Source organism: Phascolarctos cinereus, unplaced genomic scaffold, assembly GCF_003287225.1.
Source record: "Phascolarctos cinereus isolate Bilbo 61053 unplaced genomic scaffold, phaCin_HiC Scaffold_5;HRSCAF=322, whole genome shotgun sequence".
In the NCBI taxonomy this organism is placed as follows: Eukaryota; Metazoa; Chordata; class Mammalia; order Diprotodontia; family Phascolarctidae; genus Phascolarctos; species Phascolarctos cinereus.
In genome coordinates, this window is record NW_027555958.1 from 320,010,231 (window position 1) to 320,025,027 (window position 14,797).

Sequence of the window (14,797 nt, forward strand, 5' to 3'; positions counted from 1 at the left end):
AGTGTCAAGTGTCTGAGGCTGGATTTGAACTCAGGTCCCCCTGACTCCAAAGGCCGTAGCTTTGCCCACTGCACCCTCTAGCTGCCCCAAATAAGCATTTATTAAGTGCCTACTATGTGCCAGGCACCTTGCCAAGCCCTGGGGATACAAAGGCAAAAAATAGTCCCTATTCCCAAGGAGCTCACAATCTGATGGAGGTGACAACATGCAAACAATTACGTACAAATGAGCTATAGATAGGACAAATAGGAAGTAATTAACAGGGAGAAAGGCACTAGAATTAAGGCGGAAATTTAAGCTGAGATTTGAAGGAAAACAGGGAAGCCAGGAGGCAGAGGGTGGAATACATCTCAGGCATGGGAATCTGTGAAAATGTCCCAGTGGGCAAGTGGAGTTTCTTGTTTGAGCAACAACAAAGAGCCGAGTAGCACTAGATAAAAAATCTGGAAAATGTGTCGTGTAGGACGATGCCCTGTTCAGGCTCTTCCAAGGCAGGCCAGGTGCGCCTGCCACACGACTCCCGCACTCCACTGCTCAACCCCGCTCCAGCGGCACCAGCTTCTCCTTCTTCCTCTTTCTCTATTTATCATTCGTCAAGAGCACCCTTAACCCCGCACAACCAAGGGACTCCTTGGAACCGCCAGAACAGACCAAAAGACACGCAAGCACATCGTCCCTGCAGGCTACCGAGAGTGCGGACGCACAACTACCCACACGCCCCCAACGCCCACCCCACCCTACGCACGCACGCGCACAGGCACGTATTCTCGCACGCACGCGCACACGTTGTCTCCGTTGAATTTCCCTCTCGCCTCTTCTCCCCGCCCCTCCCTTCGTATGCCGTGACGTAACGGATAGCCCCGCCCCTACCGTCTGCCGCGCCTCCCGGAAGTTGCCGGTGTTGGAGCCACGATCCGGAGCGTGAAGTCGGGGCGGGGGTTGGCGGAGCAGCTGCCGGGGAGCCGGCGGCGGAACGCGCGAGGACCAGGCAGGCTTGGGGCCCGAGATCATGGCAGCCTCTCAGCCCCTGTCGCGTCAGCTGGAGCGGCTGTTGGACCCGCGGCCGAGCGAGGTGGACCCCGAGGCGGATCCCGAGGAGGGTGAGTGCGGAGGCTCGGCAGGGCCGGGGACCACGTGCAGAGGGGGCGCTCTCTGCCCCCCTCCGAGCACCGCGTGCCTGGGGGAGGGGCGAGGGCAGCCCTTGGCCCGCGGCCCAGCTTCTTGCTGGGGTCCGCGGCCTCTGGTGTACCCCTCTGATGTACCCGCGTTGCCTGGGGCCTGGGCAGGAGGCTCTCCTGTGGGAGTGGGCGTCGTGGGGCAGCAGCCTGAGTGCTGGGTTGGGGTCACGGGAACTGGGTTAGAATCCTGACCCTGAGCTCCTAAACAGTAAACGCTGCCATTTTCCTTTATTTTGATCCTTAGCTTTCGGTAGGCGCTTAGAGACCTTGGGCGAACCAGGCAGCCTAAAGCATTTATTAAGCTTCTGCTGTGTGCCGAGCTCTGTTCGAGACGCTGGACATACAGAAAAAGGCAAAGACAGTTCCTTCCCTCGAGGCACTTAGGTTCTAATGAGGGGGAGACCATGCAAATAAGACAGGCATTGGCTGTGGAGTTAAGAGGACCTGGGTACAAATCCTGCCTCTGTCATTCACTGACTGTGGGATCTGGGACAAGTCAGGCTTTCTGAGCCTCAATTTCCCCATATGTGAAGTGAAGGGGTTAGGCCAAATGGCCTCTGCGAAGCTTCCAACTCTAAATCTGTAAGCTTATGATTTTCTGAATTTACTATATATAGCGTGTATATGAAGAACCTGGTTTGTTGTTTAGATCTCCCCCCCCCTTGCATATTTCGTTATATACAGGTGGGTCCTAAGAAAATAAATTGAGGCTGTACATCTTGTTGAAATCTGATGTGCTGCTTGGCTCCACTTTGGAGAGTCAGATATTGGGTGACATCTTGGAGTTGGTGTAATGGCAATGAGAGGGCATATGTGGATAGCTGTCCTATTGATGATGGACCTTTTTAATGGCTCCCCTCCCCCCCTTTTTTTCTTTCAGCCACTGCTGCTCGAGTTATTGACAGATTTGATGAGGGTGAAGATGAAGACAGTGACCTCCCTCGTGTGGGAAACATTAGGAAAAGGGCCTTTGCCTCTCTCTTAGATACAGACAAACGATATTCAGGCAAGACTACTTCTCGAAAGGCTTTGAAAGAAGACCTGTGGGAACAACCTCTATCAGAAATGTCTGGTGAGATAGACATTACATATATCTAACTCTTTCTCTCCCTATCTCCTGTTTCTTTGGGGATAAAAGCCTTTGAGAATTGCCAATCCAACAACAAACATATATTGGCCACCATATATAAGCCATTAAGGGAAGATAATAAATTCAAATGAGATATATGAAACCTGCCATTAAGTAAACTGCAGTCTAGCAAGGGAGATGAGATATGTAGGCAAATACCAAGTACAATGTGATAATCGTATAAGAAGGTTATGAACAAAATGCTGTGAGAATTCAAAGAAAGGAGAGGTCAGTTCTGGCTGAGGGGAGGGCAGTGGCATTTGAGCTTGACTTGCGCTTTGCCCAGACTGATTAGTAGTATTTCATTGGACAGAAGAGGTAGGAGGGCATTCTAGGTAGAGGGAGCAGTGTAAGCAAATGCCCAGAGGCAGGAAAATAATTGTATATGTTTTGGAAATCTTAATTAAGCTTGGTTGCATCATAACATGTGAAGGGAAGTATTGTGAGATGGTTGGAAAGATAGGTTATTATAGCCAGGTATGAGAGGTATTGGTTTGGAAAGGTTATCATAGCTGTAGGATGGATTGGAGCAGTAAGACCAGTTAGGAATTAGTTTTAGTGTATAGGAGAGCTTGGTGCTGTGGTTCCCCAGGGTCTTGGAAGACATCATGTGATTTTAGAGCTGGAAGGAAATGTCCAATCCAACTCACTTATTTTAGAGCTGAGGAAACACTGGATTCTAGAGAGAATTTGTGATGCAGTATCTCCTTGTTCAGACTGTCCTATAGTTGAGTAGGGATGAGGAAATGCAGATGGGATGCTAGAGAAGCATTATGTTCTGGTAAGCTTAGTTTTTACTTGGGATATTGACTCCTTAGATTGTTTCCTGCTCCACCATTGTTTCATACTAGCTGACTTAGTTTTATCATTGGTAAAAATAAAAGTAAGCCATGTTTTCTTTCTCCACAAAAGGGGCTTATGAGAATGAATAAACTAATGTTCTTAAAGCACTGAGTTCCAGAGGAGTGGCAAGTCAAGTAGAAGAAGCTGAAGATGGTGGTCAAAGGGTGTCCCCATTTGGAACGTTTTCAGTAAGGCAGGGCAAAACGTTGGACTGTCCTATTGTGAACTCGTAGTCCCTGACAAAGAAGTTACACGATGTTAGGGATATAATAGCTGGACGTTTTCCTTATTTTAGCTCTGGGATCAGCTGGTTACCCTATTTTTTATTCTTCAGCTGTAAACTGGTCTAAGGATCAATAATAAGACGTACAAAGGATGGGAAAAGGTGCCTTCCTGATCTATGTGACAGAAGAATTAGTATTGCTTTAAAAATATATGCCTTGCTGTGGAGTCACAGATAGAGTTGAAAGAGACTTTAGAAGTCATCTAGACCATTGCTTTAATTTTCTACAAAATGCCTGGAGAGAGGCACTGACTTACCTAAGGTCACACAGCAAGTTAGTGGCAGATCCTGGACTAGGAACACTGATCTTTTGACTTCCTAGGTCAGTGCTCTGTGTGTGTCTTATTCTGTTCCCCAAAAGGGACTACTGAATTTTTCCTGTGCATTTTTGATTTGCGTAGTGTGCCTCAATGCATTGAGAGTGAATTGAGGACCTCCGGAGGTAGTCTGGTAGTCCTGCCTCAGTGCTTATTCAAATGTAAATCGATTACATAGTTGTACTATGCTTTGTGTTTCTGTGCAATTTTTCAATCTAGGAGTAAAACCCAACCATCCTGTTTTCTATAGACTTTGGTAGTTTGTTGGACCTGCCAGTTAAGCAATAAATACTTATTAATTGCATACTATCTGCCAGGTGCTGTGTTTGGCATTAGTAATACATCCGGTCAGTGAAACATTGGAACTTCCATTCTAATGAAGACAACAAAGACAAATGTAATTATGTAGAGAATAAATATGTATAGAAAAAATACCGACAAATACAAAGTGATTAAGTGCAAGCTGTTGGGTGGATCAGGAAAGGTCTCATGCAGAAGATGGTGCCTGAGCTGCATCTTGAAGGAAGAGAGGAAAGCTATGAGGCAGAGCCTAGGCCTGGGGCAGAGCCAGTGCAAAGGCTTCAAGACAAGAATGTTCTGTGTGAGGAACAATAAGGTGGCTAGCTTGACTGGATCACAGCGAATAATATACCAAGAATCTGGAAAGATAGGTTGGGGGCCAGGTAGTAGAGGGCTTTCAAAGCTAAATGGAAGAGTTTGTATTTTATCATAAAGGCAGTGGAGAGCCGTTGGAGTTGAATGAGTTAGGAGAGTAACCAGACAATACTTTGCTAAAGTCTCTTTGACAGCAATGGGGAGCAGAGGTGTCAAATTCTCCCAAGTAACCAGATTAAATTGTAATTGGGAAATGTTTAACAACATCAATAAAAATTTCACACAACCTAAGTAATGTTAATGTGTGGTTTTCTAAGTCACTATTTAGCCTGCAGGGATCCTTTTCTATTTGCATTTGACACCACAGGTGTGGAGGATGAATCTCATTGGGGAGAGCCTTGAGGCAAGGAAAGCAACTGGGAAAAGACTTTTGCAATAATCTAGGTGATAAGAATTAAGCTGTGAGGAGAGCGAATTGGATGCCAGCAATGTGTCGGCAAGGACTGGATTTAACAGTCATTGGCTGAGTGAGGTGAGAGAGAGCAAGGAGTTCAGGATAATGCCAAATTTTCCGGTTGGGGAGCCTGGAAGATGGTGTTGTCTTCCACAGAAATACGGAAGTTTGGAAGAGGAATTCCATTAATGAAAGCATTTCCTTTCCAGATGCAGATCTGATACCTGTCCCCATTCATTCCCAAAGGTTTTCCTTTGCTGTCTCATGGTGATGGATGTTCTCAAAGACTATGCCATTAAGGCCTAAACTCATGGTATACCAGGAAGACTTGGAATAAAGGCCTGGTGACAGATTATGTGGCTCTTGAGGGGATCTTGTAGTTAGGTGGGGAGGGATTAATTACCACATGCTTTAGTTAATCACTAAATATTTATTAAGCACTTTGTGCCAGGCACTGTGATAAGTTCTGAAGATACAAAAGACAGTCCCTGCCTGTATTAAGAGAAGACTAGTCCTGGGTGGAGAGACATTCAGACACAGGGATCAAGGGTATTTACCACTTGAGAGTTTAAGAGAAACAGTGCTTTTTAAAGAGTAGGTTGGGGAAGGTCAGTTTCATTACGTTTTTATACCTAATAGAGAATTTTGGAATTGCTGAATATCTGAATCCACGATCCATTTCTGTATGCTTTTTATTACACTTTGACTTGAAATGCTAGGATTTTCCTCTGCAGAGGGGATCCTGCAAGATTTAGGTAGATTATGTTGTAATTTTGGAGCCTTATGACTCCATTATTTTTCTTTCCCCCATTTCACTTGATACAGTGCCTTGCACATAGTAGGCACTAAAAGTGTTTGTTGAATGTATGAAAAACTGAATGAATAAATGAATGATTATCTCTTATCAGGACCATAACATCAGTGTTTAGTCCCTCCCCCACTTCAGTCCATCTTGTTAGCCAAGGCAGTATCAGTTTTCCTAAAGACTAGTTCTGATTATATTATTCTCAGTTTGGAGCTGTAATGGTTCCTTATCTCATTCTTAAGTAAGTCCAAGTTTCTTTAGTTAGATTTTCTTTCAGTGCTTTTCTTGCTCTGGCCCCGGTGTATCCATACAGGCTGTCTTCTGTTCTTCTTCTGTACTTGTCTGTGTTCCAGGCAAACAGTACCGTTTGTCATTCTCTGGATGTGGTTTTCTCTTTTTTTAACCTCCTTACTTTTTGTTCATACTTTTCCCATTTTAAATGGACAGCCTCATGGTAGCTCAAGGTAGGTGGGGGAGAGGATTCTAGGATGATGGCAGAGTAGGTCAGAAAACTTTCAGCTCTTCAGATTTTCTCTACCAAAAAAAAAAAAAGACAGAACATTGCCTCAGAGCAGCAGAAATAAACAAAGGGTAAAGCAGATGACCTTCTAAGATCCAATCCCCAGGGGCCAAGGTTTGGCCTGAGTGAAGTACAGACCCCTCTAGGGGAGTGGAAGGGGTCTGACAACTGAATAGATTGAAGGATCTTCCACTGTCTGAGCATGCCAAGCGCGGCTGTGCTGACCAGATGTGTCCTGGACTGTGGCTGCACGGAGAAGGATCTAGCACATATCTGGTGAGTGCAGTAGCAAGGGGCAGAGACCCTGTTGACTGTGGGCACTTGCAGGAGAGCAAAGTCTCTGTTTTCAGTTGTGGGGCAGAGAGGACAGCTGTAGTTTGCAGCCACTGGAGGGACTTCAAGGAGCAAGATCATTTGCAGGACAGTGTAGCTAGGGGCCGTAGCTGTGGCTTAGGAGTAGAGAAGAGAGTCCAAGGTGGGTCCTGAGACAGACCTCAGAAAATAACAGTAAGAAGGGCCTAAGGCTTGGGGCATCATTCCCAATACTTCCAGACTACAATTTGATTACACTAATAGCTGTGAACAACAAAATAAAACAGTAAATAAATAAATAAATACATGAGTAAGCAAAGGAGAAAGAATCCAACCATAGGTAGTTACTATGGGGATAGAGAAGTTCTGGATCTATATACAGAGGAAGATAGTGGAGCTAAAAAAAAAACCACTCCTTTTTCAATGAGAAATGTCAAATGGTCCCAAGCACAAAAAGAGTTCTTGGAAGAACTTAGAAAGGACTTTGAAAATCAAATAAGGGAGGTTGAGGGAAAATTAGAAAAAATAAGAGCAATCCAAGAAAATTATGAAAAGAAAGTCAGCCAACTAGAAATAGAGGATCAAAAACTTCCTTAAGGAATAAAATAATTCCTTAAAAATTAGAATCAGGCAAGGGGAAACTAGCGACGTTCTAAGACACCAAGAAATCATAAAACAAAATCAAAAGAATGAAAAAATAGAAGAGAAAGTGAAACATCTCATTAGAAAAATAACCAATTTGGAGAACAGATTGAGGAGAAATAATATAAGAGTCGTTGGACTACCTGAAAGTTACAGTTAAAAAAAAGAATATACAATATTACAAGAAATTACCAAAGAAAATTGCCCTGAAGTTCTAGAACAAGAAGGCAAAGTAGAAATTAAAAAAAAAATCTACCAATCACCATCTGAAAGAGATCCCAGGAGGAAAACCTACAGGAATATGGTAGTTAAGTTTTAAAGCGCCCAGGTTAAGGAAAAAATATTGGAAGCAACAAGAAAAAAATAATTTAAATATCACAGAGCCCCAATCAGGATTATACAAGACCTAGCAGCTACTGAACTGAAGGATTGTAAGTCTTCGATCAAAAAAGTTGGGTTATGACCAAGGGTAACTTGCCTAGCCAAGTTAAGTATAATCCTGAATGGGGGAAAAATGGACATTTAACAAACTCAAAGATTTTCAGGTTTCTGTTACAAAATACCCCACAACTTAAGGGAAAATTTGATATATAACATAGAGGAGAAATATAAGGTAAGCATTAAAGACCAATTATAAGGGACACCATTACTAGGAATGGGTTAAAGAGGAGGGGGGGGGTAGGGTGTGTCTGTGTGTGTAGCTTAAGGAATAGAATGACAAGGTACGGGGTAGCAATAAAGTAGTGAGGAGGGATAGGGTAAATAGGGTGAGAAGGATAGTGAAGAAAAATAGGAAAAAAATACACAAATAATTGTAGCTTAGAATGTGAATGGGGATGGATAGCAGATTAAAAATTTTCAATAGTATGTTGCTTTCAGGAAACATAAAAATGAAAGATACCCAAAAATATAAAGTAAAGGACAGAAGTAAAATTTAGTGTTTAAAAAAAAGCAGGGGTAGTAATCATGATCTCAAAGTTAAGTTAAAATAGGTTTAATCAAAAGTGAAAAATAGAGAAACTGCACTATGTGTCAGCAATATTATTCAATATTGTTTTAGACCACTTAAAATACTTACATAGTATAAAATACCAGAGCATATACCTGCCAAAGCAGACATAAGAACTATGTGAACATAAACATAAAACACTTTTTATGCAAAAAAATCTCAAATCTAAATAATTGAAGCAATATTTATTGTTCATGGGTAGGTAAAGCCTATATATATATATATATATATATATATATATATATATATATATATATATATTGTGTGTGTGGTTGTGTGTGTGTGTGTAAGGCAGTCAGGGTTAAGTGACTTGCCCAGGGTCACACAGCTAATGAGTATCATGTGTCTGCGGCTGGATTTGAACTCAGGTCCTCCTGACTCCAGGGCCAGTTCTGTTATCCACTGTGCCACCTAGCTGCCCCTAATATAATTTTTAAAATGACAGTTTAACTTAACTAATCTATTTGTTTAATGTCATCCCAATTAAATTACTAAAAATTATTTTACTGAATTAGAAAATAAAACAAATTTCATTTGGAAGAACAAAAGGTCAGGAACTTCAAAGAAATCAGGGAAAAAAGATGGAAAGGAATTAGATTCAGCAGTATCAGACCTTAAATTATAAGGTAAAAGCATTGTTGAACTGTAAAAAAGATAATTTTGATTACTTTAAATTAAAATTTTCTTGTATAAATAAAACCTACATGGCCAAGAATAGAAAGAATACAGAAAATTAGGGGAAAACTTTCATAGACAGTCTTCTAGGTAGGTTGTGATTGGGTTAGAATATTGCTGTGGTATAGGAAATTATAAGTTAGTTGATTTAGAAAATATGGAAAGACTTGGACTTATGAAGGAAGATTCTATCCACCTTCAGAGAAACATGATAGGAGGAAATAAGCATCATACAATCTTACATATATGTGTATGTTTATTGTGTGTGTGTGTGTGTGTGTGTGTGTGTGTATATGTGTATGTATCTCCGTGCTTAATTGTAGCCTTCTTTGGGGTGGTGGGGGGAGGAAGGGGGGAAAATAAAGTAAAAAGTGTACAGCAGAGAACAAAAGAATACCAGAAAGAAAGCAAAGAAAAGCTAGGTAGCTTTGAAAACAGTGTGTAGTATTTATTATATAAGTTTTCTTGAAATGGAAATTTTTTGTTTTGGTCTGCCATGTACATGGCAGTGTTTTTTGTCTTTTTTTCTTCTCTCATTTTGTATTTAAGTTTAAAAATTACCAAAAAAAATATAAAAATCAAGGTAGGTGGAGGAGCAGGATGATGAAGAAGATGAAGAGTTGCTTTGCTCCCCCAGTGCCAGTCTGTTGTAATCTTACCTGAAGGGAAGGCTTAGCAGACATACTTTGTTTTCCGTGAAGTCTTCCTAGATATTCCCCCAACTTGATATTAACTTTTTTCACTGAGTGCACAAGGTGCTTTGTACCTCTCAAATGAATGAATGAATGCAGAATAGATCTAATGGTTAAAGCACTGTGCTAAGTCCTGAGAATACAAATAAAAAAGTCAGACAGTCCCTGCTGTCAAGGAGCTCCCCTTCTGATGGGGAAGACGACACAAAAGGAAGGTTTCAACTTTGAGTTGGAGAGAGGTCTTTTGAGGTCCTTGGAGTGCTGCAGCAAGGCAGGTTTAATGCTGCTTCTTTATGTCGTTTCCACTGACAAAATTCTATCAGTTTCTTCTTTCGTGTCTTTTCCACTGGTAAAATCTTGTCAGTTTCTGGTGTTGAGTTGTTCAACAGAGCCAATGGCTTTGGTGGCAAGAACTTTCTGAATCTTTAATAGCTGTGGCTGTAATACCTGCCGGATCACTTGCCAGGCTGCCTCTCCACCAGGATGGGTTGCTTCTTAGGACTAAAGACATTGGGCTGGAAGCATTACTGTTCCCAATCCTCTTGGGCCCAGGGCCCTGGGCTTTCTCCATCAGGGTCTGAGGGGAGATGGTAGTCCAGGTGTGGTGGTGGTAATGATGGCTTGACTTATCTGGCCCATGCTGCCTCTTGTCTTTCTCAGATGCCCTGCTGCTTCAGTGAGGCAGGTTTGAATGGCAGTTGATGGTGATAACTGGCCCCTTCTCCATAGGAATTACCTTCACACAGGATGGCTGTGAGGGATGAGCTGGCAGCAGGACCTGTGGTCTGAAGGTGCTGCTGCTTTTAGGACTCCTGTGCCTTTTTAATTGTTGATGGCAATCAGAAAGGGGTGATGGAGGTGATAAAGAAGGTGAGCCCTTCTCCTGAGGGATTTCCCTACTCAATTATGGCTCAGTTATGTGGGGCTGGTCTAGAGTCAGGTCTGGTGGTTTTGGGGAGTACTGCTATTTCCAAGGCTCTTGGGTTAAAATCCTGTACTGCTTCTCTATCAGGAATATAAAGGGAGATGATAGTCAAGTTGCTACTGGCTGTGATTTGACTTGGTTGGTATATTTTGCCTCTTGTATCTCCCACAGGGTGTCTTGCTGCTTTGTATTTTAGGTGTTTGTCTACTTTCCCTTTTTCCCTTACTAGATTGCAAATTCTTCCAGGGCAGAATCCTTATTCATTTTTGTATCTCTTACAGTGCCTTGTATTTAGTGGATACACAGCAAATACTCATGGAATGAATGTACAGCTACGCCCAGAGTCCCCAGTAAAGGGGAGTTATATTCATACTCTGACTATAAGTCACATATAATAATTATGTACCCTTGTTCTGACAGAGAGAGAGAGAAAAGCCATTCCTAAGATACAAAGACGAGGTTGGTGTCTAGGCTTTAATGGCAGTTTGTACCTTGTGTTTAAGTCTTCCATCTATACCTGTTCCTTAAAAGGTGAAAGAAAGGGAAAAGATTATTAGCTTTAAGCCATGACTTTGAGGAAGTTTGTGAGGTTGTGGTTCACATTTTTCTTCATGTAATATTCATTTTGTCTTCCTTCTTTCCTTCCTCCTTATTAGACAGAGATGCATCTGATGAAGAGTCAGAGAACACAGGGCTAGTGGAGTCTGATGAGGAACAAAGGAGTTCTGCTAAGGAGCTGGAATCAAGTGATGGTGGGGGAAGTGGTTTGGAAGACAAAGGCCAGAGAGAGAAGAGGGACACTCATTCTTCAGGCTTAAGTTTCCAGAGCATCAGTGACTTTCAGAAATTCACTGAGGGAATGGATGATGTTGGCAGTGGTGAGGAAGAAGAAGAAGAAAACAGCATGGAAGAGGAAGCTGATGAGGAAGGAGACGGAGAGGAAATTGAGGAGGCTGTGCCTGAAGACAAAAATGATGATGAGACAGTGAGGACCTTCTCAGGAGGCAAAGTGTCAGAGGAAGTGGAGAAAGGGAGAGCTGTGAAGAACCAAATAGGTTGGTGCCTGGGTTTTGCTGATTGCCAATTTCTCTGTCTGCACATTTGATCTACTTTCTTTTGTTTGTTCTCTTCCTCCCGTGCCCTTCCAATTACTCTGTGACATGCCCCACTTATCTGGAGGCCTAGGGCCCCATTGCTTTATGTTAAGTCAGTCATCTCCATATTGAGTGGCACAGTTGGCTTTGCCCTAATACCTGAGGCAACTAGATTTCGGCTTCAGACTTAAAGAAAATCTTTTTCTTTTCCTCTTGGGTTTTGGAATCACAGATGAATGAGTTGTCACTCCTATGTAATGACCATTTGTTTCCAAAGCAGTGTTTGTTCTTCTAATTTGGGAAACCACTAACTTGGCAAATAACTATGATGGGACTATGCAGGTAAGGGTCCTGGGATTATTACTGTTCTAGGAAAAGACATCATAACTAAGTGATGGCTTTCTGTTTTTCTGATTCTCAGCGCTGTGGGACCAGCTCTTGGAAGGGAGGATCAAGCTGCAGAAAGCTCTGCTGACAACTAACCAGCTTCCCCAGCCAGATGTTTTTCCTATTTTCAAGGACAAAGGCGGGTCAGAGTTTGCCAGTGCCCTGAAAAACAGTAAGGACTCTTATGTACTGAAATACTTATAGAATGAACATATCATTTGCACCCAGGAAAAAGGGAAGAGTACCAAGAATTCTGTAATTCTGTATTATAAGTTTAGGGAAGAATAAGATTAACTCACTAGGTGGCTTGCTTCATTTAGTAAGAGTGTTTACCTTGGTTTAAGGATCAAGCACATCATAAGATGACATTTCTCAAATTGTCCTTTTCTCTAGGTGTGTAGTTTGAAGGGAAGGTATAAAAGCAGATGGAAGATTTCCAGTACTGGAAGAATGGCTGAGGTAGATTTGTACTGTACATATCTGGTCTCCAGTACAAAGGGTTAAGGTAGGGAGTAGTGAGTGAGTTGCAGATATTGGTTGGGAGCACCAAATCCTCTGATCGCCATGATGCCTGTTCATTTTGGTCAATTGACAAGCAATTTTTAAAGCACCTGATATGTGCTGTACTAATTATACATTGTTCTAATTGATTGGGATACAAAGACAAAAATGAAGCAGTCACTACTCTCCAGGAGCTCAAGTTCTGATGGTAGGAATAACAAGTCAAGTCTCCTTAGAAGTTATCTAGTCCAACCTCATTTGACAAGAGATGAAACTGAGCTGGTAGATGTGTGTGAAGGAATTTGCTGAAGGTCACACAGGCAGTAAGCAGTAGAGCTAGGAGGATTCACACCCAGGTCCAGTGACCCCAAGATTAATGCTCTTTCTGCAGCCCCACCCTGCACTGTTACAGAGTCAGAGTCACCTGAGTTGAGAGAACTGGGCAAGGCTTCCTATAGAAGGTGATGATCAGACTGAGTCTTGAAGTCAGGCATGCTAAAAGTTGGGGATGAGAAGGAAGGGAGCGCATTCAAGGGCTGGGGGACAGCCAATTAAAAAGCACTTAAAGATGGAGTGTCATAGGACAGTATGGCTATACTGTAGAGGGCCTGAAGGGGAAGAAAATTTAAAAAAAATTTTTTAAATTAATTTATTTTGATTTATCAACAATCACTTCCATATGCTTTTGAGTTTAAAATTTTCTCCCCCTTCCTCCCCAGGATGACACACAATCTGATATAGGCTATACATTTACATTCCTATTTAAACATATTTTCACATTAATGAAGTTGTAAGTAAAAGTTAAAACCAATAGGAGGAACCATCAGAAAGAGGAAACAGAACTCAACAGAAGAGAAAAAAAATTCACATTCACAGTTATGATTACTATCTGTGTCTTTTTCTCCATCCATTTTTCCCCCTGTTTATGCTTTTCTTTTTCCTTCCCCCCCCACTAATGTTTTGCTTTTGACCACCGCCTCCTTCAGTCTCTCCTTCCTTCTATTATCCCTTTTATCCCCTATTATCTCCCTTACTGCTTCTTCCCTCCCTTCTGTTCCCCTTTCCTTTTCTTTCCCCTTTTCCTTCCTACTGCCTATAGGGCAAGTTAAATTTCTATACCTAACTGATTATGTTATTCCCTTCTTGAGCCAAATCTGATGAGAGTAAGGTTCAAACTGGAATTTTTAAATTTTTAAAATTTTTTTATTTTTAGGCATTTGGGGTTAAGTGACTTGCCCAGGGTCACGAAAGCTAGTGTCAAGTGTTTGGTCTGAGGCTGGATTTGAACTCAGGTCCTCCTGCCTTCAGGGCCAGTACTCTATCCATTGGGCTACCTAGCTTCCCAGGAGAAGGAAATTTTTGTAGAATCTTGGAGTCTTAGAGCTGAAAAAGGACCTCAGGAGGTCATCTAACCCAGTTCGTTATCTACCTTGAGGCAGAATTTCACTTGACTCACTAAAGGCAAATGTTTCCTATTTGTTATTGTCAGATTTCTAAGCCTTGAGATTATAAAATCCTGGACTCGTACAAAAGGATCCAGAGATGATGTGATTATCTCAGCATAAATTTGTTGCTTGCCATCTTAGGGGTGTAGGGCTCTCTAAAGAAAGGCTTATCCTTTTCTAAAGACCAGTAGTTAGAGGGGCACAGCCCCAATTATTAGGCTTTCCAGCTTTTTAAAGAATTACATTATTTTGTTTCACCTTTCAAATAAACTGCCTCCTCTCCTCCCATTTTAAGGCAAGGCAATAAACATCTAACTTGAGGCTTGGGTCTGTGTGGAATGGGCTTGATCTCAAGGAAGCCGGTGGCAGGGCCTTATTTGTAGAGCATGGTTTTGTTCTCCATTCATATTCTTGAGCCAGCAGTAGACTAGCATAGGCTAATAATTTAAGGCATTGAATCAAAAGCTTTTACAACATCATTTCTAAAGATTTTGAGGGAGGGAGGTTCTGGTAACCTCCTTCTTGGAAATACTTAATCAGGAATTACTTCCTTATTGGCTTCATTTAATTATTTCTTTCATTTGTGTTAGCTTTGTGTCATGACAGCTGGAGTATGACATTTTACTTACATATTGTGCCCTTATATTGAGGCACATCATCATCTTGTAAACTTTAAGATGTTACTACTTGACCATTAAAGTGAAGTTGTGCTTTGTAACTACAGGTGCAAATTACTTTATGTTTGGTTTTCTTTGTGGTGCTGTCTTATCAAAATTTTTCTTGGGTTCATTAACTTTCCAAACTTCTGGGTGCTAGATAATTGAAATTTTACTACAGTTCATTTTTCCTGAATTTCACTTTTCCCTATTGGTTGTCATTTGTGGGTAAGGAATTAAATATAAAGGCATTGGTTTGGGAATGTTTGCCACCTTTTGTGTTCTTTGGTGAGGTCTCTTCAGCTTTATGCTTTT

At 41.8% G+C, this 14,797-nt stretch overlaps 1 protein-coding gene across 3 annotated transcripts in view; it reads left to right on the forward strand.

The window, feature by feature from the left end:
* Positions 1 to 864: 864 nt before the first annotated feature.
* AATF (apoptosis antagonizing transcription factor) overlaps positions 865 to 14,797 on the forward strand; it is a 123,450-nt gene continuing 109,517 nt past the window's right edge. For 2 of the 3 annotated variants that reach the window (XM_020991783.2, XM_020991782.2), the window contains exons 1-4: positions 866 to 1,100; positions 2,059 to 2,250; positions 11,056 to 11,454; positions 11,915 to 12,052. In XM_020991783.2, coding sequence (XP_020847442.1) covers positions 1,010 to 1,100; positions 2,059 to 2,250; positions 11,056 to 11,454; positions 11,915 to 12,052 — 820 coding nt within the window. In that variant the 5' untranslated portion in view covers positions 866 to 1,009. Of the gene's footprint in view, positions 1,101 to 2,058; positions 2,251 to 11,055; positions 11,455 to 11,914; positions 12,053 to 14,797 lie in introns of all 3 variants that reach the window. The other variant, XM_020991781.2, reaches the window with a different exon arrangement.